Below are 25916 nucleotides of genomic sequence, written 5' to 3' on the forward strand. Positions count from 1 at the left end.
TCAGGTGCGTTAAATCATGTTAAGACAAAACTCTGGTCAAGAACCCACCATCCACCAAAAAGGCCTTAGCATAGTTCTGAAAAATTGTTGCAACCCATATTTCCTAGACTTACAAATTTACTTACATAAGAATGTACTTTTCTTTTAAGGAGGAGAGGAAGTTGTGCTTCTGTTTAGTTCTAAGTTTCATCAGGCAGTATTTATAGTTGCAGTTTTACTTACAGCTGATCGAGAGAAATGTAATAGAAAGGATACTGAAGGAACTCCAGTCTCAGGAGAGAAGGAAGGAAAAACAATGGAAATACAGTCACCAGCAGATGAGGGACATGCTTCTGGTCAGGTAAACACATTAAAAAAAAAAAGAAAAACGGATAAAACCAGAAAAATATGGCTACATAATGCTTTAAATATTTATATTAGAATGGTTAAGATAGTAAGCTCTTTGGGCAAGGAACCATCCTTTAATTTTGTATTTGTACTGTACCTAACACAGTAATGTTCTGGTCCATGCCTGGGGCTTCTGTGATACTATAATACAAATAATAATAATTAATAATATGGTAAAGATAAAAACTCACTAAATTGGCCTGTGAGCATTGAGTAAAATTTTTAATGCCAAAATTTTTAATTGGTTGGAGATTATCCCTTTGACTTTAATTGTAGTTAACTTTTTGAGAAGTATGCTGGTATGAGACTGACAAATTTACCATAATTTCGTTGGCTACTGTAGCTGAGATTGCTGGCCCCTTTAATAGCAGACACTGCCGGTCTGCCTATTAACGGAGCTTGGCCCTTTAAAACTCAGGATTCTTTTTTGAGTGCTGTCCCTGTGGGTGCTCCACTCCAGGTCACAGTGCGTCCCGGCGCTGTTGATCGGAGATCTTCAGTAGCAGTGCCTGGTCGGGACGCACGCGCTCAGCTACTGTCTTGCGTTGTCGTTAGGGTCTGCCTGAGCACGCGCGTCCCGCCCCCCCCCCCCTCCTCAGTTCCTTCTCAACTGTCGTCGGCTGAAGACGGGACTTGGGGCAGTGCTCATCTCTTCCCTGGTTACTGTGAGAAATAAGCAGAGAAAAATAGAAATAGTTAGCTAGCCATTTCCCAGTTCTCCCTTTCCTTTAGCATAGTTCGTTAGTTTAAAAAAAAATATCCCCCCCCCCTCAAGTTAGTCTCTTGTTGAGACTTCCCTGGCCGCTCATACTTTCGTTATGCTGTGGTCGCCAGGGTTTAAGAAATGTGGCTCCTGCAAGGAGTCTATGCTGCTATCTGACGGGCACTTACTCTGTGTTAAATGGCTTGGCGAGACACACGTCTCTGCCAAGTGTTTCCACTGCACCAACTTAAAAACTAGAGCTCGCCGTGACAGAGACTTGCGGCTAAAAACGCTCCTCATGGAGAAAGCTCTGCAGTCGCCTACGAAGAAGGGCAGTAAACCCTCTCCCTCACGCTCCCCTGCCAAGTCAGAACTGACCGGGAGCACGGCTTCACCCTCTCATGCGAAGAGACAGGAAGCCCTAATGGCTCCTCTCAGAGACACTCAAAAGGGTAAAGGATCTCCCGTAAGGTCTTTACCCTTGGTGCTGACAGTGCCGAGAGCAGGCAACTCTGGCTTCCCCAGCACCTCAGCAGCAACTCATGCAGGATGCAAAAGCAGGGACCTAACTTCCTGCAGGGGGAACCTCTCCTCAGCACCAGTCCTGCCGGCACCGACAATGGACTCTGTGCTGGTAATGCATTCCACCCCGGTGCCGACAAGAATGTCAGCACCGAGCCTGCCTGCAGCCCTTGGAGCAGATTCAGACCCCCTGCGGGGCTCTAACAAACGTTTCGTGGCACCTACAAAAGTGAAACTAAAATCACTCTGGGCTGCCGCTCACACTTCACGCTCTGCAGCACGCCAGCCTAGGGAGCAGCAACAATTCCTGCATCAGCAAGATATCTCTGGCCCCTGAGCCTGACTCTCTGCTCCTCCACATGGAGCACTCACTGTTTAAACAGCAGCTCTCACCACCTGACCTGGCTACTTTCACTGATAGAGAACAACACACAGCAGCAGGCGGAGTTCTCCCTGCCTGAGTCTCCCCCTCCACCGGAGCCATACATACCCAAAGACATGGCGCATCATCAGAATCAGCCTCAGTTTCCCTACTTTGTCCTCCAGTGGCTGGGACCCAACTTTCCCTATCCGGTGCCCTGGCCTCAGTGGTACCCGTGGTCGGCTCCTGGCACTGCTCCTCCTTGTGCCCCTTCTACTGGACCGCAAACTCATCCTACGCCTGTATCCCCAGCTCCAATAAACATCTAGAGCTCCTGAAACCCCTCTTGAAGAGGTGGGCTATGAACCCTTCCCGGATTTACTGGCTCCTATCTTGCCATCAGCCACAGAGGATGCCCTCATGCCTCCACCTCCATGAAACGTGGACGACTTTAAGGAATTCCAGGAACTTTTCAAGAGCGTGGCACTCAGCCAGGAAATCCCTTTGGAGGAAGTCCAGGAGACAGAACATAGACTCCTCAAAATCCTCTATCCCTCTGCACCCTCAAAGATCGCACTACCCATAAATGAAGCTCTCCTAGAACCAGCTGATACTCTCTGGCAGACCCCTGCCCCCATCCCACCAACAGGCAAGAAAGCTGAATGTAAATACTACGTGCCCGCGAGGGATGTCGATTTCTTATTTTCCCATCCACAACCCAATTCTCTTGTGGTGGATGCCGCGACGCAGAGAACAAAGCAGCCACACCACTGGCCCACTCTGCAGGACAAGGACCTCAAATGCCTTTACCTCCTGGGCTGCAAGGTTTATACCTCTTCTGCTCTGCAATTTAGAATTGTAAATTATTCTGCCCCCCTTGCAAGCTATGACTATGACAACTACAACAAGCTCTTTGATTTTGCCTCCCATATACTGGAGGACATGAGAGTGGACTTCAAGTTAGTCCTCGTCGAAGGTCAGTTGGTGTCTAGGATGGCACTATAAGCATCCATGGACATGGCTGATCCAGCAGCCTGCACCACTGCAGGTGATCTGCAGGTCTACCTGGCTCTCGGCATCCGGTATCCCCAAAGATTTGCAGACCAAAGTGGAGGATCTCCCCTTTGACAAAGATAAACTCTTTTCCAAAAAAACCAATGAAGTCCTTCACACAATGAAAGACTCTAGAGCCACTTTGCGCACATTGGGCGTATACCCATCCATCCCCAGGAGAACACGGTATCAACCTTATCAGATGCCCCGCGCACAACAATATCAATATCACTGACCCCAGTATGACACTGGGAGAAACCACAACAGACCTCCTAGGCGCAGGCAAAACCAGGCGCAACCAACTACTTTCCACCTATCAGGTAACAAATAACAATTTTGAAGTGCTGGTCAGGGGTTCTGCGCAACCACCCCTTGACTCCGCCACCTATTTGCTCATTGGCTACCGCCTCCAGGCTTTCCACCATGTCTGGCAACAGATCACGCAGGACTGTTTGGTCCTGGAAATAGTTCAGTCAGGTTACTCCATCCCTTTCTTATCTTCCCCCTCCCATCCTTTCCCCTTCCCTGTCCCTCTTCAGGGACCCCTCTCACGAGCACCTTCTCCGCATGGAGGTGGCTCATCTTCTCTACCTAGATGCAGTCGAACATGTACTGACGCAACATCGGGGGAAAGGGTTCTACTCCAACTACTTTTTGACCCAAAAGAAAGGCAGGGGGTGGAGACCTATTTTAGACCAAATTAGTGCCCTAGTTTGTGTACAAAATGTACACAGTAGTGTACAAAAATTCAAGATGGTCACATTGGGCACAATAGTACCTGTGCTGGAACAAGGGGACTGGTTCACAGCCCTCGACCTACAAGATGACTATTTTCATATATTCATTCATCCAGCACACAGATGCTTCCTGCGATTCATACTCGGACACAACTACTTTCAATACAGAGTACTTCGACTCGGACTCTCCATAGCACCGTGGGTATTCTTCAAGACCCTAGCTGTAGTTGTAGCCCACCTCCGCAAACACAGCATTATATTTTTCCCCTAGTTAGCTGACTGCCTTATCAAAGCCAGCTCCTACGACGAGACGTTAAATGCGACAAACTTTACCCTCTCCCTTTTCCACAGTCTAGGCTTGCAAATAAATTTCCAGAAATCCACCCTAATACCTACACAGCAGATAGAGTTCATTGGAGCGCACCTGGACTTGATTCGAACTAGAGCCTCGCTTCCACACAAGAGATTCCTCACTATTACACATCTCATACACACGATCTCTGTTCGCCCCAGAATACAGGCACGGACCTGCCTTCAGCCTCTTGGTCACGTGGCAGCCACCACCTTTGTGGTCAAATACGCCACGCTGCACATGAGATGCCTTCAGGGTTTTCATAGATACTAAGGTCAGAAGGGACCATTATGATCATCTAGTCCTACCTCCTGCACAATGCAGGCCACAGAATCTCACCCACCCACTCCTGCGAAAAACCTCTCCCCTATGTCTGAGCTACTGAAGTCCTCAAATCGTGGTTTAAAGACTTCAAGGAGCAGAGAATCCTCCAGCAAGTGACCCGTGCCCCATGCTACAGAGGAAGGCGAAAAACCTCCAGGGCCTCTTCCAATCTGCCCTGGAGGAAAATTCCTTCCCGACCCCAAATATGGCGATCAGCTAAACCCTGAGCATATGGGCAAGATTCACCAGCCAGATACCCAGGAAAGAATTTTCTGTAGTAACTCAGATCCCACCCCATCTGACATCTCAACTCCAACTACAAACCCAACAGAGACAGTTTCTGCAGAACACTGACTCCGCCACCGAACTTACTGGCCTCCCTACATTGGTGGACAAAACCAGAGAACCTATGCACGGGTGTTCCCTTCCATCCACACTCCCCAGTACTCATGCTTACCACGGACGCTTCCCTGATAGTTTGGGGAGTGCACCTAGGCGACCACAAGGCATAGGGCTGCTGGTCCCTATCAGAGACACGTCTGCACATCAATCTCACGCTCAGCAGACACTTCTCCGAGGAACACGAATGGGAATTACATCCCATGATACTCCAACAGCTCTTCTCCCACTGGGGCACTCCATCGATAGACCTGTTTGCCACTTCTCAAAACCGCAAATGCCATCTGTTTTGCTCCAGAGCAGGACTCAGAAACGCATCTTTAGGGGATGCATTCCTCATTCCTTGGAACAACTCCCTCATGTACACTTTTTTCCACCGATTCCACTGATACACAGGGTTCTATGCAAGCTCACAGAGGACAAGGCCCAGGTCATACTTATTGCCGCAGCTTGGCCCAGACAGACATGGTATCCCTACCTGCTACGCATGTCCATCCGTGCTCCTGGGACTCTCCCTGACAGACCAGATCTCCTCTCCCAGAACCGTGGTTGGCTTCTTCATCCGCAGCTCTGGAAACTCCATCTGATGGTGTGGTTCCTTCATGGTTTCAATCCCATGAATTAGCCTGCTCGGAACAGGTCCAACACGTCCTCCTGCACGGTAGAAGGGACTCCACTTGTAACGCTTACCTGCAAAAATGGAAACGCTTCTCCATCTGGTGCTTCCACAGATGCCTAATACCCCAGACTGCAACCCTCCCTGACATCTTAGACTATCTTTTCAAACTAAAACAGGATGGGCTTTCGCTCAGTTCTATCAGAGTACACCTCGCCGCCCTTACCACCTTCTGTGACACTCTGGACGGCTATTCACTTTTTGCCCACCCCACCATGAAACGCTTCCTCACGGGCTTGCAACATCTCTACCATGGAATTCATTCACCAGTAGCCTCCTGGAGTCTCAACATAGTTCTCCGCACTCTTATGAAACCTCCTTTTGAGTCCCTGGCTACCTCATCCCTGCTCAACATGTCCATGAAAGTGGCTTTCTTGGTTGCCAGAATGTCAACGAGAAGGGTTAGTGAAATAAGCGCCCTGATGGCCTACCCTCCCTACACCATTTTCTCTAAAGACAAGGTTGCTATGTGACCCCACCCCAAATTCCTCCACAAGGTGGTGTCTACCTTCCACCTTAACCAGCCAACATACTTACCTGTATTCCATCCCAAGCCTCACACGACTCCACAGGAAGCGGCGTTACATACCCTTGATGTCCGATGAGCTCTTGCATTCTATCTTGACAGAACTAAACCATTTCATAAATCCCCATGGCTATTTGTTTCTACTACCAAGAGATCAAAGGGTGAGGCTATCTCTAAGCAAAGACTCTCCAAGTGGATCTCGGACTGCATCAGATCCTGCTATCAGACCCAGAATGTTCAACCACCAGAGACTGTTAGGACTCATTCTACTAGAGCAATGTCAACATCCATTGCCTTCCTTCACAAGGTACCTATTACAGACATATGCAAGGCGGCCACGTGGACATCTGACCACACATTTGCCAGACATTATGCCATCACATGGGATACCATGGCAGACACCATAGTCGCCCATATGGTACTGTCTACCATTGTCCTTCAGTCCAAAAGCCCACCAACCATAGCGAGTACTGCTTCAAATTCACCCGGAGTGGAGCACCCACAGGGACAGCACTCGAAGAAGAAGAGAAAGTTACTCACCTTGCAGTAACTGAGGTTCTTCAAGATGTGTGTCTCTGTGGGTGCTCCACTACCTACCCTCTTCCCCCTACTTTGGAGTACTAATCAGATCACTCTGTGGTAGAGAAGGAACTGAGGGGGTACGGAACACGTGTGCTCAGGCAGACACTAACGACGCTGCAAGACAGCAGCTGAGCGCGTGCGTCCCGACCAGGCACTGCTACCGAAGATCTCCGATCAATGGCGCTGGGACACACCGTCACCTGGAGTGAAGCACCCACAAGGACACACATCTCGAATGACCTCAGTTACTGCAAGATGAGTAACTTTCTCTTCTGGGAGATGTAGTTTTCACAGTTGCTTGGTAATTGTGGGCAGAACTGCAGTGCATGGTGGGAGAAAAAGCAGGCCCTTTAAAGGGCAATCTTTCCTTAAAGTGCCTGGAGATGTGCGGGAGGGAGAAAGGAGAGAGGGGAGCGTGTACTTGTTGGGGAGAGTTCTCTGGAAAGACCAGGCCTTGTGTGGGGCTGATCACTTATAGAACCGGGTAGGCACTGAGCCCAGGAGGGTCTGTGGAAAACGTTGGTGAAGATGCAGGAACCCTGAGGAGGAGTAAGTTTCTCAGGGCCTGAGGAGACAAGACATCAAAGGACCCAGGAAGAGGTAGAGTAAAAGAAGGAAAAGGCCTGCCACAATAGAGCAATGGTGTATGCTGGAGGTGCAGGATTGCCATCAGTTTTTGTCTAGGTGCTCAGGCCGGAGCTTCCAGTGAGGATTGGAGGAAGCCCCACTTCAACCCCTGAATGGGGCTTGCCATCCCAAAAGGGCCAAAAATCATGAGTCAGGCCCTAAAAAATTAATCATGCAATTGGCTTAAAAATCATGTGTTTTTTAAGTAGGTGCTTTCTGTTTGACTTCTGAGTTTTGAGCCTTCGTTTCATGTTTTCAGTCTTTTCTCCACAACTGGAAGGGCTAGAAACTTACCCTTCTGTTTAAATGAAAGCTGAGATTCTCATTTAATCACACAACTCTAGGAGCTGGGGCTTTACGAAAAACACCAAATATCCTGAGACTTGTGATAAAATCCTGGGGAAGGGCAAAGGAAATTCTTTGTTTTGTGCTTGGCCTGCTTTTGTTTGTCTTGGAAGTGAGGCCAGAATCCAAACTAATGTAGTAGAAAGGAAACTGAGTACTGGTGGGCAAATTGAAGTAATGCTAGGCCCATAAAGAACCTGTTATAGCTAGCTACAGGTATAATGGAGTCCATAATGTAGGATTCGACTCATTCATTTTCTTTAGGCATCTCCAGTCATGTGTCATGCGACTCTTATTAGAAAGCAATTGTAAAATTTCTGTAAAATTTCTTATAATGTAACTATTGTTTCAGTGGTTAATTGTATTATCTTTGTGATTATCAATAACTGGGGCAGAAAATAGCCCCAAATATGAGTGATTCCTTTCAAAGTTTTGAAGTGGCAATATCAATAATTCAGAACCAATTCACATAACAAATTTTCTGTGAGCAGTCTGATTTTCTTGAATGTCTTCATTATTTGAAATTCTTTACTTGTTTGTTTGAATCATTCTTGAGCTATAGATTGTTCACTAACTGTTCACTGTGAAAATTTAATATCTGAAGTTCAAGTGGTGTTGATTAGTTCTGAGGGAGTACGTAAGTCACATGGTAAATTTCTGTTCCACGACTGGAGGAACATAACTTCTAGAGTCAGGTTCTTCATTGAGTGGTGTCCCTGTGGGTGCTCCATTTCAGATGGCGGTGCGTCCCAGCGTTGTCGATCGGAGATTTTGCTAGCAGTGTCTGGTTGGGGTGCGCTTGCGCAGGAGCTGTCTTGTGGCGGCGCTGACACCTCTTCGGGCACGTGCATGCACTGACCTCCTCAGTTCCTTCTCAACTGTCCTCGGCTTGAGATGGAGTCTGTTAGCAGATTTTAGTTAGATTTTAGAGATTTAGGATAGTACTTATAGTGTTAATAGTTAGTTTAAGCTTGGATTTAAGTAGATGTAGCTTTTACATTTCTTTCTCCCCATCCTCAGAACCTTGAAGAGGGACAAAAACAAAAATGCCTGGATCACCAGATTTTAAAAAGTGCACATCTTAGAAGGATGCCATGCTGGTCTCAGACAGACATTCACTCTGTGTCTGCTGCCTGGGGGAGTTGCACATCCCTCAAAAGTGTGCTCACTGTAGTAACCCAAAGGCAAGGGCAAGGAGAGATAGGGATCTCTGCCTAAAATGCATCCTAATGGAGAAAACATTGACCCCTCGAAACGGAATCCACAAGTGGCTCCCCTGGGGCCATATCACTGGACAGAGCTAGTGCCTTGTCCTCAGAGAAATCAAGGAAGAGAGCGTTATCATCTCCAAGCTGAGAACCTTTAAAAAAGAAACAGTCTCTGGCGAGATCCGTGCCCTCGATGTCAAGCTTCTCTAGAGTGAGCACCTTCAATACACCAGGCACCTCCAGCACCATCTGCCAGGGGACCTCTGCCGGCAAAGTTAAGGAGTCGAGCAGCAGGCACCATTCAGCCTCCTCCTCCTACTCTACGGCATCCTCTACCCCAGCGAAAGGAATGGCACCGCAACCGATGCTGCAAACCATGGCACCCCCTCCAGCACTGATGATAGTGGCACAGAGCATAGAACAACCTAGTCAAGACACCACGGTGCCGAGAAAGGCCACACACAAGTGATTGGCACCGAAAGCAGTGGCACCGCAAACAGTAGCACCAATGTCTGCCGAACAAACTTCAACAACTCGGATTGCATCTGCACTGACTCTCCTCTACTTGGCACGGCGGATTCGCCGGTACCTACGGCACCAGACCAACCCCACTCTCCCATCGCACCACCATTTTCAAGAGATGAAGAAGATGAAGAAAAGGAAGCTGTCTTCTTTTCTGACCATTCTTCCCCAACAGCAACCAAATACAAAAGAAAATCAGACCCAAACAAGGGTCTACCACCAGGGCTGGCTAACCCCTGGATATGCCCATCCATGCCATTCCAGTTACAGTGGCCACAATGGGACCCATGGGCAGCTTTTAGGGCGCAATTCTGACAGCCTACATCCGTGAACAGAAAAACCATAAAATCAGCATCGACTTCAGTACCCGAACTCTCTGAAGCCACCGAGGAAGGGGAAGAAGAAAGAGATATCACATTAGAACATGGTGAGCCTCTAGAATACAACCCCTCATGCTCTACGGATGAAACAGTTATACCCACAACTACAATAGCCCTGATGACTTCAAAAACCTCTAGGAGCTCTTTGGGGAGTGGCACAGAGCCAGAACATCCCTCTAGAGGAAGTACAGGAGACACAACACTAACTCCTGAAAATACTCCATACATCAGCTTCCTCCAAGATCCCCATCCCCATCAATGATGCCCTCCTGAAACCAGCAGACATTTTGTGGCAAACACTGGCCTCCATCCCACCAACCAACAAGTGCATGGATAGGAAATACCACATGCCAAATAAAGGGATGGAATTCCTATTTGCGCACCCACCACCAAACTCCTTGGTGGTGGATGCAGTAAACCAAAGAAACAAACAATATAAATCCACTCCTCAAAACAAAGAATGGAAGAGACTGGATCTTCTAGGCCAAAAAGTGTACACATCAGCTACACTGCAATTCCTCACTGCAAATTACACCGTGCTACTGGCAAACTATGATCATAACAATTATAACAAATTCACAGAATTCACCCAGAATATACCTGAGGGGGAAAGAGAACAATTCCGGGCCATCGTGAACAAAGGCCAGCTTATCTCCAGGACAGCACTACAGGCCGCCCTCAACGTGCCAGACACAGCAGCTCACATGACGGCAACAGCCATTATAATGTCAGGGCATCATGGCTGAATTCATCAGGAATCTCCAAAGAACTGCAACATAAAGTGGAAGATTTGCCTTTTGACAGAGACAGACTATTTTTGCCCAAAACCAATGAAGTTCTCCAGTCCATGAAAGATTCCAGGGTGACCCTCCGAACATTAGGGCTACACACAACACCAAACAGGAGGCAACTTGATCAGCCATACAACAGAAACAGGGACAACACATCTCAGCGACAGCAGAGACCATACGAATCAAGGGGACAAAGAAATAGACCACAAAGATACCAACAGAATCAACCCCAGAACTCAGCGTCTCAACCACCACCAAACAAACCGCAATTTTGAAGTATTGGTCAAGGGTCTGCATGACCTCCCCATAACACCAGCATCAGCGGACAACACACAAATCTTTGGGCACTGGTTCAGGCCATTTTACACCAACTGGGCTGTGATCACATTTGATCAGTGGGTTTTAAAACTAATTCTAATGGGCTATGCCATCCCTTTTACATCTATACCAACTACCCACCCTCCTTCCCGGTTCTTCTGCGGGGACCCTTCTCACAAGCATCTATTGAGACAAGAGGTGCATCACTTTCTGCAAATAGGTGCAATGGAACTAGTCCCAACACAACACAGAGGGAAGGGATTTTATTCCCATTACTTTCTGACTCAAAAGAAAAATGCGGGGTGTAGACCCATCCTAGACCTAAGAAAACTCAACAAATTCATCTGCCCACAGTTTCAAAATGGTCACCCTGAACTCGATCATCCCTATGCTGGAAGAAGGGGACTGGTTTGCAGCCCTTGACCTGCAAGATGCATACTTTCACATTACAATCCATCCAGCTCACAGATGCTTCCTAAGGTTCACAGTAGGACAAGAACACTTCCAATACAGAGTGCTACCATTTGGCCTATCAACAGCATCGAGAGTGTTCACCAAAGCACTGGCGGTAGTAGCAGCACACCTGCAGAGACAAAGGATACTCATATTCCCTTACTTAGACGACTGCCTAATCAGGGGTTCCACAAAGACAGAAAGAGAAAGAGGTATTCAATTAACCATCTCCCTCCTCCACTCCCTGGGGCTACAAATCAATGAAAGGAAATCCACCCTCACTCCAGTATAACAACTGGAATTCATAGGTGCTCGCCTGTACTCACTCCCTTCCAGAGCCCCGCTTTACCATGATGACCTCCCTTATATTGGGGGTCTCGCACAGCTCATGGTGCATGCATGCACCTGCTTATAGCTACTGGGACACATGGCGACCACCACGTTCATGGTCAAGCATGTCAGGCTACACATGCGGTGCCTATAAAGATGGCTAAATACAGTCTACAACCACGAAGGCACAGCCTAAACAAGAGACTCACACCCGCCGCAGAGGTGATTCAATCGCTGCACTGGTGTACAAACCCATCAAACGTGTGCTCAGGCATACCTTTCCAACAGGAAGAAGAACAGGAGTACTTGTGGCACCTTAGAGACTAACAAATTTATTAGAGCATAAGCTTTCGTGGGCTACAGCCCGTTTCATCGGATGCATAGAATGGAACATATATACACATACAAATAAGTTGAAGTTACCAGACAAACTGTGAGAGGCTAATTAGTTAAGATGAACTATTATCAGCAAGAGAAAAAAACTTTTGTAGTGATAATCAAACTGGCCCATTTAGACAGTTGACAAGAAGGTGTGAGGATACTTAACTTAAGGAAATAGATTCAATATGTGTAATGACCCAGCCACTCCCAGTCTCTATTCAAACCCAAGTTAATGGTATCTAGTTTGCATATTAAATCAAGCTCAGCAGTTTCTCATTGGAGTCTGTTTTTGAAGCTTTTCTGTTGCAAAATTGCCATCCTTAAATCTTTTACTGAGTGGCCAGAAAGGTTGAAGTGATCTCCTACGGGTTTTTGAATGTTATGATTCCTGATGTCAGATTTGTGTCCATTTATTCTTTTGCTTAGAGGCTGTCCGGTTTGGCCAATGTACATGGCAGAGGGGCATTGCTGGCACATGATGGCATATATCACATTGGTAGATGTGCAGGTGAACGAGCCTCTGATAGTGTGGCTGATGTGATTAGATCCTATGATGGTGTCACTTGAATAAATATGTGGACACAGTTGGCATCGGGTTTTGTTGCAAGGATAGGTTCCTGGGTTAGTGTTTTTGTTGTGTGGTGTGTGGTTGCTGGTGAATATTTGCTTCAGGTTGGGGGGCTGTCTGTAAGTGAGGACTGGTCTGGCTCCCAAGATCTGTGAGAGTGAGGGATCATTTTTCAGGATAGATTGTAAATCTTTGATGATGAGCTGTAGAGGTTTTAGTTGGGAGCTGAAGGTGACAGCTAGTGGCGTTCTGTTATTTTCTTTGTTGGGCCTGTCCTATAGTAGGTGACTTCTGGGTACTCTTCTGGCTCTGTCAATCTGTTTTTTCACTTCAGCAGGTGGGTATTGTAGTTGTAAGAATGCTTGATAGAGATCTTGTAGGTGTTTGTCTCTGTCTGAGGGATTGGAGCAAATGCGGTTATATCTTAGAGCTTGGCTGTAGACAATGGATCGTGTGGTGTGTCCTGGATTGAAGCTGCAGGCATGCAGGTAAGTATAGTGGTCAGTAGGTTTCCGGTTTAGGGTGGTGTTTATGTGACCATCACTTATTAGCACAGTAGTGTCCAGGAAATGGACGGCTTGTGTGGATTGGTCTAGGCTGAGGTTGATGGTGGGATGGAAATTGTTGAAATCATGGTGGAATTCCTCAAGAGCTTCTTTTCCACGGGTCCAGATGATGAAGATGTCATCAGTGTAGCACAAGTAGAGTAGGAGTGTTTGGGGCTGACAGCTAAGGAAGCGTTGTTCTAAGTCAGCCATAAAAATGTTAGCATACTGTGGGGCCATGTGGGTACCCATAGCAGTGCTGCTGACTTGAAGTATATATTGTCCCCAAATGTGAAATAGTTGTGGGTGAGGACAAAGTCACAAATTTCAGCCATCAGTTTTGCCGTGCATTATCGGGAAACACCATCGGTTCAAATCACAACAGACAGCTCCGTGATCGGATGGGGGGCCCCCCTGAAACAATATACTGCCCTGGGCAAATGGTTACCAATAGAGACACACCTTCTCATAAACCTACTGGAACTACACACGGTCCACAGTGCATGCTACCGCTTCCTTCCACTCATAAGAAACAGAATGATAAGGATATTAACAGACAACATTGCTTGCATGTTCTATATCAACCTCCAGGGTGGAGTGTGATCCCACTCATTATGTGTGGAAGCTCTAAAGTTATGGAACTGGGAAAGTATAACATCACTATAACAGCTTCATATCTACCAGGCTGTCTGAATATCATGGCGGACACACTAAGCAGACAGTTCTCCCAAGAACACGAATGGGAACTGAATGACAAAATGACACAACTCATCTTCGGAGGTGGGGAAATTCATCCATAGACCTATTTGCCACACAAGCAAACAATAAATGCCCAGGATTCTCCTCATAAGAAGGACAGGGAACACAATCACTGGGAGACATGTTCCTGATAAAATGGAACGCCCATCTCTTATATGCTTTCCCTCCAATTCCTCTAATCTCCAGAGTCATACACAAAATACAAACCGACAGGGCCAAGATAATCCTCATAGTGTCAACATGGCCCAGACAGACTTTGTTCCCTTATCTGAATCGCATGGCAATATGCACTCCATTCAGTATCCCTTGATGACGTGATCTCCTCTCACAGGACAACGCATAAGTCCTCCATCCCAATCCAGGGAAAATCACCTCAGAGCATGACTCCTTCATGGCTCTGAGGGAACGAATTAACTTGTTCGTATCAAATACAACAGCTACTGATTAACAGCAGGAAACAAAACACATGACATACATACCCCTAAAAATGGAAGAGATTTTCCATTTGGTGTCAAAACAAACAAATATCAGCAAACCAAACCCCACTCCCATTGATCGTGGAGTACCTACTATCATTAAATAAATCAGAACTGGCTACAAACTCGATCAAGGTCAACCTCGCGGCAATAACCGCCTTCCACCAACAGATAGAAGGGACATCAGTATTCGCCTGCCTGATCACAAAGAGATTCATAACGGGCCTACAAAACATGTACCCGGACATTTGTGAACCTACTCCGGCATGGGACTTAAACCTAGTGCTCAAATGCTTAACCAGAAAACCATTGAAACCCTTAGCATCTTGCTCTATGCTCCATTTATCAATGAAAGTAATATTCTTAATAGCCATCACATCGGCACAAAGAGAGAGTGAGTGAGATTGGGGCGCTCATGGCTCACCCCTCATACACAATATTCCACAAGGACAAAGTGACTCTGAGGACTCACCCAAAATTCATGTCCAAAATATCGTCCTCATTCCACCTTAACCAGCCAATTCACCTACCCACTTTCCGCCCTAACCCACACAACAACCCACTAGAGGCGGCATTACACACATTAGATGTCTGTCACGCCTTGGCCTTTTACCTAGACAGCACAAAGACCTTTTGTAAGTCCCCCAGACTGTTCGTATCAACAACAGAAATGTCAAAAGGCCCAGCTATATCAGCACAAAGACTATTGAAGTGGATATCAAACTGCATCCACTTGTGCTACTCCTTATGAAACACTGAAGCCCCAACAGGCACCAGAACACACTTGACAAGGGCTGTAGCAACTTCTACAGCATTCCTGCACAACGTGCCCATCCTTGACAAATGCAGAGCAACTACAAGGGCATCCGAACATACTTTCACCAATCATTATGCAATCATGCTTAGCTCAAGCGCAGACACTAAATTAGGCTGTAGAGTCCTAGCAGCAGCTACACAATCAACTCCAAAGTCCCTTCCGTCTGCATGAGGGCACTGCAATACATTCTCATGAAGTGGAGCACCCACAGGGACTCCACTCGATGGAGAAGAGAAGGTTACTCACCTTGTGCAATAACTGAGGTTCTTTGAGATGTATGTCTCTGTTTGTTGCTCCACTACCCACCCTCCTCCCCTCTACTTTGGAGTAAGAATCAACTGCTCCAGGGTAGAGAAGGAACTGAGGGGGTCGGCATGTGTGCATGCCAGAAGAGGCGTCAGCGCCACCATGAGACAGCTATTGCGCATGCGTGTCCTGACCAGACACTGCTAGCAAAATCTCCAGTCGACTGCTCCGGGGTGCACTGCCAGCTGAAGAGGAGCATCCACAGGGACACATCTTGAAGAACCTCAGTTACTGCACAAAGTGAGTAACCTTCTCTTTCTAGTGAAAATACACTTATGAGTTTAAGATTTATTTTCCTCAAATAACCTCTGATATTCTCTTAAGATACGTGGTTTCCATGAATGAATATCCCCGGTAGTGAGCTCATTTAGTAGCGTAGTCATGGAAAGCAGACACACAAGGGGTGCAAGCTCAACCAAAATACATCATTTGTTTACTTAAGTGAACATTCATGAACATTTCTTGGGGTATTTCCATCTCTTTAGATTTATGTACATTGGTCATTGTCCTTGTGTCTGAGCTGCTCGTCTCCATTACTTCCACTTTCTGTAAGGAGTGTTCTGAGAGATTTCTCAGATTTCTCCTTGTATAACTTTTAAAAATTAAATTAATAACACAGCAGACAATTGTCTGTGAAACAAGAAAGACTAAGGTTATTTTCCATCTCTTCAGCAGTTCTAGAACATTAAGGTCAAATTATATCCACTCCAGGATGGGTGCACTGTGGGGCGATGGAGACACTTCTTCTTGCTAGTGCAGTTGACAGTGTTAGTTTCCCAGAAAGTGATGGTAATGGGGCCAGGGCTTCACATTGGCCAGCAGAGCTAGCGTGGTATGGATGGGAGAATACACTGAACTGTTTGAAAGAGTGCTGGAGCTGCTGATGCATTGTGAGCTACGCCAGAGGACATGGGGAATTCCTCTTCAGGTGCCTACTGGAGCATGGATCCTCCCGCCTTCCCCTAATGCAGGGCTTCTCAACCTTTTCCTCTCTGAGGCCCCCCCCCAACATGCTATAAAAACACCACAGCCCACCAGTGCCACAACTGTTTTTCTGCATATAAAAATCAGGGACAGCATTAGGTATTAGCAAGTAGAGCAATTGCTCCAGGCCCTTACACCACAGAGGGGCCCGCAAAGCTAAGCTGCTCAGTCTTTGGCTTCAGCCTTGGGTGGCGGAGCCCCGGGCTCTGGGGGCTTGGCAGGACTTTGGCTTTCCGCCCTGGGCCCCAGTGAGTCTAATGTTGGCGCTGCGTGGCGGCCCCCCTAAAACCTTCTCATGGCCCCCCAGGGGGTCGCCGACCCCTGGTTGAGAACCACTGCCCTAATGTACAAGCAGTGGTTTAAAGCCGTGGGATAGTTGCAAGATTTTTTTTTATTAGACTCAAGTACCTTATAACAGCTTGAAATGTTTAATATTTAATGAACTTCTAGTTCTTCAACTACATTTTGTCTACTATATGCAGACCATATGTTCTTCGACTCCTATTTAACAGAAAATTTTGTAATTACTTTTCCCATCATTGCCTATGAACAAGTATTTCTATTCAGATAGTCTGTATTTATTATTCTCTGCACTGTATACAGACAATCACAAAACTTTATATTTATATTTATTTATAATTTATTTTTATTTTTATATTTTATTTATTTATTTATTTATTTATATTCTATTTATATTTTAGCAGGCCATTTTAAATTCATCAGCAGTGTCTGCATCCCACAGAGATGACATAGTGAAAGAAGACAGAGAAAAAACAAATCCTTTATTGACTGAGACTGAATCAGAACTAGAAACTGAATCCTTGGACAAGCCAAAAGGTACATAGCATAGACCAATAAACTAATATTTCTGTTTTGTCTGAGGAGTTCAAATGGGGAATCCTGTACTTTCTCAATTGACAAGCAGGAAAATCTAAATTGTAGTTTGACACATAGTCCCCTTCTATCACATGGGAAATGTCTTAAGAAGAACCCCTGCTAGCTCTTGGCTTCTTAAATACTTCGTCTCACCAACTGAAGGAATTCATTACACAGATTCAGGTGAGTCCATGATAGATACTAAGGTCTGAAGGGACCATTATGATCATCTCGTCCGACCTCCTGCACAAAGCAGGCCACAGAATCTCACCCACCCACTCCTGCGAAAAACCTCTCCCCTATGTCTGAGCTATTGAAGTCCTCAAATCGTGGTTTAAAGACTTCAAGGAGCAGAGAATCCTTCAGCAAGTGACCCGTGCCCCATGCTATAGAGGAAGGCGAAAAACCTCCAGGGCCTCTTCCAATTTGCCCTGGAGGAAAATTCCTTCCCGACCCCAAATATGGCGATCAGCTAAACCCTGAGCATATGGGCAAGATTCACCAGCCAGATACCCAGGAAAGAATTTTCTGTAGTAACTCAGATCCCACCCCATCTAACATCCCATCACAGGCCATTGGGCCTATTTACCATGAATATTAACCTTGTATCATTTTAACTCATGATTTTGGAAGTAGCTAGAGCCAGAGTAGCATTTATTTATTTATTTATTTGTATTACTCTAGTGCCTAGAAGTCCCAGTTATGGACCAAAACCCTATTGTACTAGGCATTGTACAAACACAAAACAAGGCAGTCCCTTGAAGCATGACCAACTGTGAGGAGGTCTGAAAGTGACTAATTGACCCCCAGTAGGTGGGCCATTGCATTTAATAAGCAGGAAACCAGTGCCACAGTGACATGATTGTGTAGGTTGTGCAGGGCATTCTGTAAAAACAGGGCCTTGTGGAATTGAGAAGTGCTCTGTGTAGAACTACATTAACAAACTGAAGCACGTTAATATGGAAGTGGAAAGAATGCCTGTGATGATTTCAGAATAACAGGTGTAAGTCACTGAAATGACATGGGGGTGCAGATTAGTGAGTGACAGCCTCAGTTGACCCATATCTGTTAAATCAGTGACTTGCAAAGTATCAGCCAGGAATCATCTTACCAATGAATTATTTTTAATATGTCTTATATTTTTGCAATAATTTCAGAATCACATAATGCAGAAGAGCCACCTGTAAATGCTGCAGATGATGAACCAGCATAAACATCAGAACAATCAGAAGAGTTTTAGGGACCTGGCAACCCCCCCAGAATATCTCAGATAGTTAAGTATCAGGTTTTTAATCTTGAGATGCCTATGCATTTTAATTGTATAGGTACCTCTTTCCATAAGTCTCTAGGCATCATAGCAAAAATAACTGAAAACATAATATATGACAGTTCCACACACACAGCTCTAGTAGAGCTTCCTAATCTGGCTGGGCATTTCCCAGACTGTTGTGTTTGGGATCCAGTGATATGGGCCCTGTGTGCTCTTTAAGTCTCCTGAACAGAGTCCAGACCTTACCCCTGTGACAGTGAAAGCCAACAGACACACAGACAAACTTTGCACAGCATTCTAAAACACCATTACTCTTTACTTAGCAACACAAGAGATACACAGAGAACATAATAAGCACAACTCAGTTTCCTCACCACTCTGGAGAGTTCTTTGGACTTGGGCTTCCTCTGGGATGTCCAGGATCCTTCTTTTGCAGCTCTTGGTTTCTTTTTAGAATCATTGAGTACTTCTAAGTTAGCTAGGTTTCTCTGACCTTGGCTAGCCCTGAACTCCCTACTAAGAAAGCATGCACTTCTCTTCCTCTCTCTTGCCCAAAGCTGCCTGTGTCTTAATCTGTGAGTCTTCCCTCACATTTTTATGGCCACTACCAACTTCTAGTTACTTTGTTCTCCTGCTGGGTATTTTCTGATTCCCCTTCCTGCAGAGACACTTGGTTGAACTGATTTCCCTACTTGGGCAATCTCCTTAGCATACCCTTTGGTCAGAGAACAGTCATTAAGGTTCACAACTCCCTGGTCTGGTGGAATCCACATCCTCACAGAGGTGTTTCCTGATACAACAATTTCATAATTTCATAACATCAAACAGAATTCATAAGTTGTACCTAGAGTCCCCAAATAATCACAGTGACACATAATGCGGAAATATTTGGACATATGCAGGAAAATTGTTTGTATTATTATAATAGTGTCTAGAGGCCCCAGCTGCGATTGTGGGGCCCCATTGTGCCAAGTGCTGTACAAACACATTTAAGAATTTTATTAAGATGATGTTAAAATAAAAAGAAAATGGTACAGAATTTAAGTGTAGAAGTTTCTGGTTATCAGGGAATAACGTACAGATTATAAAACAATCCCTGTCCCAAAGAGTTCACATCTTAAGTCCCTGAACCTGTGAACACTTGCAAACATGCTTAATTTAAAAAAAAGACCAACACAGTTTGTGAGAAAGTTTCCTTATGCCCATTTTAACTGGGGCACATAGAGACTCGAGGCCTGGTCTACACTAGAAAGTTTGTCGGATTTAGCAGCGTTAACCCTGCACCTGTCCACCCAATGAAGCCATTTTTTTCGACATAAAGGGCTCTTAAAACCGATTTCTGTACTCCTCCCCAATGAGGGGATTAGCGCTGATATCGACATCGCTGTTTCGAATTTGGGTTAGTGTGGACGCAATTTGAAGGTATTGGCCTCCGGGAGCTATCCCATAGTGCACCATTGTGACCTCTCTGGACAGCAGTCTGAACTCGGATGCACTAGCCAAGTGTACAGGAAAAGCCCCGGGAACTTTTGAATCTCATTTCCTGTTTGGCCAGGTGAGCTCATCAGCACAGGTGACCATGCAGAGCTCATCAGCACAGGTGACCATGCAGTCCCAGAATCAAAAAAGAGCTCCAGCATGGACCAAACGAGAGGTACTGGATCTGATCACTGTATGGGGAGAGGACTCTGTGCTATCAGAACTACGTTCCAAAAGACGAAATGCCAAAACATTTCAAAAAATTTCCAAGGCCATGAGGGACAGAGGCTACAGCGGGGACACAATACAGTGCTGCGTGAAACTTAAGGAGCTCAGACAAGCGTACCAGAAAAACCAAAGAATCAAACGGACACTCTGGGACAGAGCCCCAGACATGACACTTCTATGCTGAGCTGCATGCAATTCTGTGGGGGGGCCACCACTGCTACCCCACCCCTGTCTATGGACTCCGATGATGGGGTACTCTTCGCCATGCCTGAGGATTTTGTGGACGGGGAAGATGAGGAGGAGGACGAGCTTGAGGAGAGCACACAGCACCCCGTTCTCCCCAACAGCCAGGATCTTTTTCTCACCCTGACTGAAATACCCTCCCAACCCAACGAAGCTGGAGAAGGGACCTCTGGTCAGTGTACCTTTTAAAATATAATACATGTTATAAAAGCAAGCGTTTTTTAATGATTAAGTAGCCCTGAGGACTTAGGATGCATTCGTGCTCAGTATAGCTACAGGAAAATTCTGTTAACGTGTCTGGGGATGGAGCAGAAATCCTCCAGGGACATCTCCATGAAGCTCTCCTGGAGGTACTCTAAAAGCCTTTGCAGAAGGTTTCTGGGGAGAGCAGCCTTATTCCATCCTCCATGGTAGGACACTTTACCATGCCATGCTAGTAGCAAGTAATCTGGTATCATTGTATGACAAAGCCTGGCATCGTATGGTCCCAGTGTTTGCTGACATTCAAGCAACATCCTTTCTTTATCTCTCTGTGTTATCCTCAGGAGAGTGATATCGTTCATGGTAATCTGGTTGAAATAGGGGAATTTGATTAAGGGGACATTCAGAGGTGGCTAGTCCTACTGGGCTGTTTGCCTGTGGCTGAAAAGAAATCCTCCCCGCAGTTAGCCACGCTGTGGGGTGAGAGCGGAGGCATTGGCGCTGAGCTGTTTGCGTTTGGCTAGCAGGGATCTTCCCTGATACCAGCCACGCGGTGGGGGGAGGGGTAAAGTGATCATCCCAGAGAATTGGATGGGGGCAAGAGGGTTAGTTTGGTTTCTGCTGCTGCACGTTAACAGGAAAACTGCAGCACTAAATGGCCAACTCAACGTGCTTTGCTTGGTATGGGAGAGGAGGGGGCTGCTGTTATGAAGGTTGCAGAAGCCAAAAGACTCTGGCTTACCCTGGCCATCTGCAAGCCGAATTCTGTTGCCCGGCCCTGCGTATGCGATCTCTAACACCAAAGCCACAGACACTCAATATAAGATGCAAAATGCGACCTTGTACCAAAATCACATGTGCTATGTAATGTGAATAGTGTTGTTCACCGTGAAAGAGTATAGCCGTTGTTCTGTAAAATGTATCTTTTAAAATACTTCACTACCTTTTTTTGCTCCAGCAGCTGCAAATGTTTCAAGTGTCCCTCCACCGTCCCAAAGGCTCACTCAGATAAGGCGGCGAAAAAAACGCACGTGCGATGAAATGTTCTCTGAGCTCATGCAGTTGTCCGGCACTGAGAGAGCTGTGTGGAGGGACACAATACCAGAGTACAGGACAGTGGCCAATGAACGTGGGGAGAAGTGGCTGCAGGAAGATCAGAGGAGGCATGATGCAATGCTGGGGCTACTGTGGGATCAAGCGGACATGCTCTGGCGTCTGGTGGAGGTTCATGAACGGCAGCGGGATCACGGACTGCCACTGCAGCCCCTGTTTAACCGCCCTCCCTCCTCCCCATGTTCCATAGCCTCCTCACCCAGACGCCCAAGAACTCGGGGTGGGGGAGGCTCCGGGCACCCAACCACTCCACCCCAGTGGACAGCCCAAGCAACAGCAGGCTGGCATTCAATAAGTTTTAAAGTGGCCTTTTCCTTCCCTCCAACCCTCCTCCCACACCCCACCCGGGCTACCTTGTGAGTTATCTCCCTATTCTTATAATCAATTAATAAAGAATACATGTTTTTTAAAGGATAGTGATTTTATTTCCTTTGCAAGCAAGCTGTGATCGAAGTGGGGAGGGCGGGTGACTTACAGGGAATTTAGAGGCAACCAAGGGGGCGGGTTTTCATCAAGGAGGAACAAACAGAAGTGTCACACAGTACCCTGGCCAGTCATTAAACTGGTTTTCAAAGCTTCTCTGATGCACACCGCTTCCTGCTGTGCTCTTCTAACCGCCCTGGTGTCTGGTTGTGCGTATTCAGCGGCCAGGCAATTTGCATCAACCTCCCACCCCGCCATAAACGTCTCCCCCTTACTTTCACAGAGATTGTGGAGCACACAACAAGCAGCAATAACAATGGGAATATTGGTTTTGCTGAGGTCTGAGCAAGTCAGTAAACTGCGCCAGTGACTGGAGACGTGCTGGGGAAGGGGCCTTTAGTAGTGGGTGGACTTGTGCCCACCCACTTCCTGGGTTTTTCCAATAAGACCCTTTAAATGTCCAAATGCACACTCCACCACCAGTCTGCACTTGCTCAGCCTATAGTTGAACAGCTCCTTACTACTGTCCAGGGTGCCTGTGTACGGTTTCATGAGCCAGGGCATTTGGGGGTAGGCTGGGTCCCCAGGGATAACTGTAGGCATTTCAACATCCCCAACAGTTATTTTCTGGTCTGGGAAGTAAATCCCTTCCTGCAGCCGTTCAAACAGACCAGAGTTCCTGAAGACGCGAGTGTCATGAACCTTTCCCGGCCATCCCATGTTGATGTTGGTGAAACGTCCCTTGTGATCCACCACTGCTTGCAGCACCATTGAAAAGTACCCTTGCGGTTTACATACTGGCTGCTAAGGTGGTCTGGTCCCAAGACAGGGATATGGGTTCCGTCTATCACCCCACCACAGTTAGGGAATCCCATTGCAGCAAAGCCATCCACTATGACCTGCACATTTCCCAGAGTCACTACCCTTGATAGCAGCAGCTCAATGATTGCATTGACTACTTGCATCACAGCAACCCCCACAGTAGATTTGCCCACTCCAAATTGATTACCGACTGACCGGTAGCTGTCTGGCGTTGCAAGCTTCCACAGGGCTATTGCCACTCGCTTGTGAACCATGAGGGCTGCTCTCATCTTGGTATTCTTGTGCTTCAGGGCAGGGGAAAGCAAGTTACAAAGTTCCATAAAAGTGCCCTTATGCATGCGAAAGTTTCGGAGCCACTGGGAATCATCCCAAACCCACAACACTATGCGGTCCCACCACTCTGTGCTTGTTTCCCGGGGCCAAAATTGGCATTCCATGGCATGAGCCTGCTCCATTAACACCATGATCTCCAAATTGCTGGGGACCACGGTTTTAGAGAAATCTATGTTCGTGTCCTCATCACTGCGCTGCCATCGCCTCCTTGCCTGGTTTTTCAGGTGCTGGTTCTGCATAAACTGCATGATAACACGCGAGGTGTTTACAATGGTCATTGCTGCGGTGAACTGAACAGGCGAAACGATTGTCTGCCATTGCTTTCACGGAGGGGGGGAGGGAAGAGGGGGGCCTGACGATATGTACCCAGAGCCACCTGTGACAATGTTTTTGCCCCATCAGGCATTGGGATTTCTACCCAGAATTCAAATGAGCGGTGGAGACTGTGGGAACTGTGGGATAGCTACCCACAGTGCACTGCTCCGGAGGTCGATGGTTGCCTTGGTACTGTGGACACACTCCGCCGACTAAATGCACTTGGAGCATTTGTGTGGGGACACACACAATCGACTGTATAAAAACGCTTTCTACAAAACCAAATTCTATAAAGTCGACCTAATTTCGTAGTGCAGACATGGCCTTAAGTGACTTTCCCCAGGTCATACTGGAAACTTGTAAGGCTGTCAGGAACTGAGCCCACTCCAGAGTCTGAACCATGAGACCATCCTTCCTGGTGAAAATATCTGGAAACTTATGTTGGCAATAGCTTCAAAGAAACCAAAGTATCCTAGATTGTTAAAGAAACTCCCTCTTCAGGTAGCATATATATAAACAATTAGACACTACTAGAATTTTGAAGTAATTGCCCCGTTTCAGTGTGGGGATATATATATATGCATGTATATCTATAATACCTTATTTTTCATTTGTTTAATGCCCAACAGCTTGCTCAGGCCAGGCAGACTTCATTTAGGGCAGGTCTACATGACCACTTACACCGTTCAGGGGTGTGAAAAAGACGCCCTTCCCCCCCCCCCCCCACCGCACGCAACGCAAGTTACAACAACCTAAGTGCTGTTCACGCTGGCATTATGTCAGTGGGAGACGCTCTCCCACCGACGTAGCTTGCGGAGGTGCAGTAATTATGCTGACAGGAGAGTGCTCTCCCATTGGCATACAGTGTCTTCACCAGACACACTACAGCAGTGCAGCTGCATCGGTGCAGCTATGCAGATGTAGCATTTCTAGTGTAGACCTGCCCTTACTAGCATAACAGCCTCTTGTGACGTTAGATATCAGGCTTTGGTAACAGCTTTTTACATGTTTTTTTTTCCATTTTTTTTAATGCTATAATTGTCAAATTACCTTGTACTGGAAGCCGTTTAAATAAATGAATCAAAACAAAGCTGAGGGTGGCATTGTCTATATCTTTCCTTTAGAAATTGGAACAGAACCAGGGATACATTTGAAGGGTAGTGTGGTTATCATGGAGTTTTGGAGGATAGACTCCAGACATGACATTATTACCCACTGATTAGTTAACAGAGCTGAGAATAATAAAGTTTTATTGTTTTTAATTAAAAACTTTATATTTATTGGTGAGTCATATGATAGCTCATGACAAAGCCACCATGAACGGACGCTCTCCAGCTGAGCAACTGATTGAGTCTTACTCTGAGAATATTATTTTGCCTGCAGTTTCCTGTGCATTTGTATAGTTTTAGCAATGAACGCCATGTCCCAGATGACTGACCTGGGCCCCTTTGGGACCTTGATGGTACTGTCACTCTCTCAAGAAGAGGAGGAATTGATCCTGTTTCGTGCCTTTAGCCTCACAAAAACCCATACATGAGCCTCCAACTCTGTTTCATTTACACAGCCAGTGAATGGTGATATATACATGTCATGGTTAAAGTTTATATTGTAAAGAATTGAGAAAAAGACAAATTTACAGGTAAAACAGAATTGCCTTAATTCCAACTAAATTCAGAGTCACTCCCTGGCCTCCTGAACTATTAACAGGAATTTCCCAGAAGGATCATAGTAGAATAATTCTGTAATCAACTGCTTAGTGATGGTGACATGTTAGTTTTCTGGGATATGGTACTCTTTTGTTGGCCTCATCAACAAAATAATGCCAGGGTGACTAAGTGAAGTTTCTGCATGATAGAGAATATTGATAGATAGCTAAGTAATGGATTCTTATCTGATTTACACTCTTCTTGCAAAGGCTATAACTGGCATAACAAAGACTGTATATCAACATTCTGTCATGTTTTTAACTCTCTCTTTTTTAAGAAGGCAGATAGTAATTCCACAGAGGTGTATTTACATTACACACAAGTTGAAATTTAAAATTCTACATTGCCTTGTGCCAGACAGTAAATTGCTAATCACTGCAAGAAATTCTTTATATATGTTCTGATCACTGTAGATCAAATTATCTAGGTTGAAAGTGGAGTTGGTAGTCTGGTCCAAATGTACATGCAATTAGTT

At 46.2% G+C, this 25916-nt stretch overlaps 1 protein-coding gene across 8 annotated transcripts in view; it reads left to right on the forward strand.

The window, feature by feature from the left end:
- The window catches only part of LOC125626659 (uncharacterized), a 73234-nt gene extending 50981 nt beyond the window's left edge, over positions 1-22253 (forward strand). For 3 of the 8 annotated variants that reach the window (XM_048829913.2, XM_048829904.2, XM_075122786.1), the window contains 3 exons: positions 225-340; positions 17134-17269; positions 21688-22253. In XM_048829913.2, coding sequence (XP_048685870.2) covers positions 225-340; positions 17134-17269; positions 21688-22202 — 767 coding nt within the window. In that variant the 3' untranslated portion in view covers positions 22203-22253. Of the gene's footprint in view, positions 1-224; positions 341-17133; positions 17270-18465; positions 19618-21687 lie in introns of those variants that run through there. The other 5 variants (XM_048829921.2, XM_048829932.2, XM_075122780.1 and 2 more) reach the window with 5 other exon arrangements.
- Positions 22254-25916: the final 3663 nt, after the last annotated feature.

This window comes from Caretta caretta, chromosome 1 (genome assembly GCF_965140235.1).
Source record: "Caretta caretta isolate rCarCar2 chromosome 1, rCarCar1.hap1, whole genome shotgun sequence".
In the NCBI taxonomy this organism is placed as follows: Eukaryota; Metazoa; Chordata; order Testudines; family Cheloniidae; genus Caretta; species Caretta caretta.